This window comes from Cyprinodon variegatus, unplaced genomic scaffold, assembly GCF_000732505.1.
Source record: "Cyprinodon variegatus isolate N-32 unplaced genomic scaffold, C_variegatus-1.0 Scaffold53, whole genome shotgun sequence".
Classification (NCBI taxonomy): Eukaryota; Metazoa; Chordata; class Actinopteri; order Cyprinodontiformes; family Cyprinodontidae; genus Cyprinodon; species Cyprinodon variegatus.
Window position 1 is genome coordinate 87,902 of NW_015150506.1, and position 2,130 is coordinate 90,031.

A 2,130-nucleotide genomic window follows, 5' to 3' on the forward strand; every position below is an offset into this window, starting at 1 on the left:
TTTTAGGAATAATTATACTAATTCATTTGGCAAATCATCTTATTTATCTACTCAAATTAAGGGTTAAGGGTTCACTCAATTTAAGAATTATTTTACTTAATTCTAGATGGTTTTTGCAGTGCATGAATGCTGCACTGGAAAAAAATCGAAATCTAGATAAGTCATTTTTTCTTAAAATAAGTGCATTTGTTCTTGGATTAAGGAGGTAAAAGAGACACTTTGCCAATGGAAAAGGACAATTTACACTTAAAATAAGAAAAAACTATTGCATTGTCTTATTTNTTGTTCTTGGATTAAGGAGGTAAAAGAGACACTTTGCCAATGGAAAAGGACAATTTACACTTAAAATAAGAAAAAACTATTGCATTGTCTTATTTAAAGTTCATATTATCTAATTATCTTATTTTAAGCGTAAAAATACTCATTCCGTTGGCAAACTATCTCATTTACCTACTCAAATTTAGGGTAAATACTTGATTTAAGACATTTTCTACTTATTTCTAGATCATTTTTCCAGTTTGTGCTTCAAACTGAAGACAGATGTTGGATAAAAGCAACAATGGATTTTATTTTTCAACAGTTTCCTTCACGTCCCTGAAAGCTCTTCCATCTTTTCCTCCTCCAGGTACCACGGGGCTCAGAGGTTCGCTCTAAGCAGGCAAACTTCTCCTTCGACACAGAGATCCAGGAGAGCCTCCCTGAAGGCAACGAGCACCTCCTCCGCTGGGCTAGGAGGAAATACGGGGCCGTCACCTCTTTCACCGAACTCAGGATCACACAAGACATCCACATCAAAGTTGGAGAAGGTGAGGTCTCCAAACGCAGCTCGGTCATGTTGCTTTTTATTTTTATTTTTAAGGAGAACCAGTGAAACTTAACGTTTTATTTACAAAAGCTTTTTTTAGTTGTAGCCAAGAGGTTTACTTTCACTGCTTTGCAGAGCAGAACCCCCCCCACCCCCCTGAAAAGAAAATCCAGCTCTTCACACTGTTTTATGGCCTGTTTGTGGTTTTTCTTAGTTTGGCCTATTTAAGGATCATTATACTCCCGAGGGACGGGGGGTTACTTTTGGCCAAACTACAATAAAGAGAACAATAACCATTATTCAACTGGTTTTAATGTTTCTGAAGGCATTACGGTGGATACATTTAGCAGCTATAGAGTGATGACCGGTTCTACCAAAACCAAATGTTTAGAATTATGACAAATTCCGTAAAAATTCAAAAAATATCCACTGGACTTGGTTTTCAAGATTTGAAGACCTCTCCAGGAAGCTTTCTCAATTCAAATGTCTGGATCCGCAGTGAGTTTGAGTCTTATATGCGGATCCAGACATTTGAATTGAGAAAGCTTCCTGGAGAGGTCTTCAAATCTTGAAAACCAAGTCCAGTGGATATTTTTTGAATTTTTACGGAATGACTATGACCTGGATGACTGAGAACCTTCATCAGCAATTATGACAAATATTTAGGATAATATTTTTTTACACCCACATTGACCAGATTGCATCTGTTTGTCACTCCAGAGAAAAGCCTGTCCTCAAACATTAAGAGAATGAAACACAATTAAAAGAGAAAGCAATTCTAGAAGCAAATAGAATCTATAAAAAAAACTATAAATAAAAAAAAAAGAGAAAGAAAATAATTAGAAAAAAAATCTGAGGAAACAGCAAATTTTTTGGAAGTTTTTCAGTTTCATGAATTGATTTTTATTTTGTTTGTCTACAAAACATGTTTTTTTTTTTCGCTTGCAACAATAATGGAACAAAATTCACTCCATACATATTAATGCTCCATGCCGGCTGCTCCTATAAACAAATGTAGCTTGAAAGGGTCAGATCTGCTCGGGGCCCCGCCCCTTCTTATGACCTCAGTGTATGGCAACTCCACTCGAACAAACTGTATTGCACCCGTTTCTTAAGGATTTAATCTAATCCTATATTTGCTATTATTTCACATTTTATTGGCGATCTAAAGTAGCCGACAGTAAAAAACAATCATTGTCAGTTTTGGAGGAAATTACTGAGTTCTAAGACTGAGCTCTGCCAGGGCGGGCTTTATACGATGATGGACAGATGATCAACAGTAACGTAATCAACCACGTGACCAAAGCGCGCTTGGGTGACAACAA

General features: G+C 36.4%; 1 protein-coding gene across 1 annotated transcript in view; it reads left to right on the forward strand.

Moving 5' to 3' along the window:
* The window catches only part of LOC107082409 (transforming growth factor beta receptor type 3-like), an 83,888-nt gene extending 83,002 nt beyond the window's left edge, over positions 1-886 (forward strand). Inside the window, exon 4 of the mRNA XM_015371090.1 lies at positions 626-886. Within this exon, the coding sequence (XP_015226576.1) occupies positions 626-871 (246 nt within the window). The 3' untranslated portion in view covers positions 872-886. The remainder of the gene's footprint in view (positions 1-625) is intronic.
* The last annotated feature ends 1,244 nt before the right edge of the window (positions 887-2,130 follow it).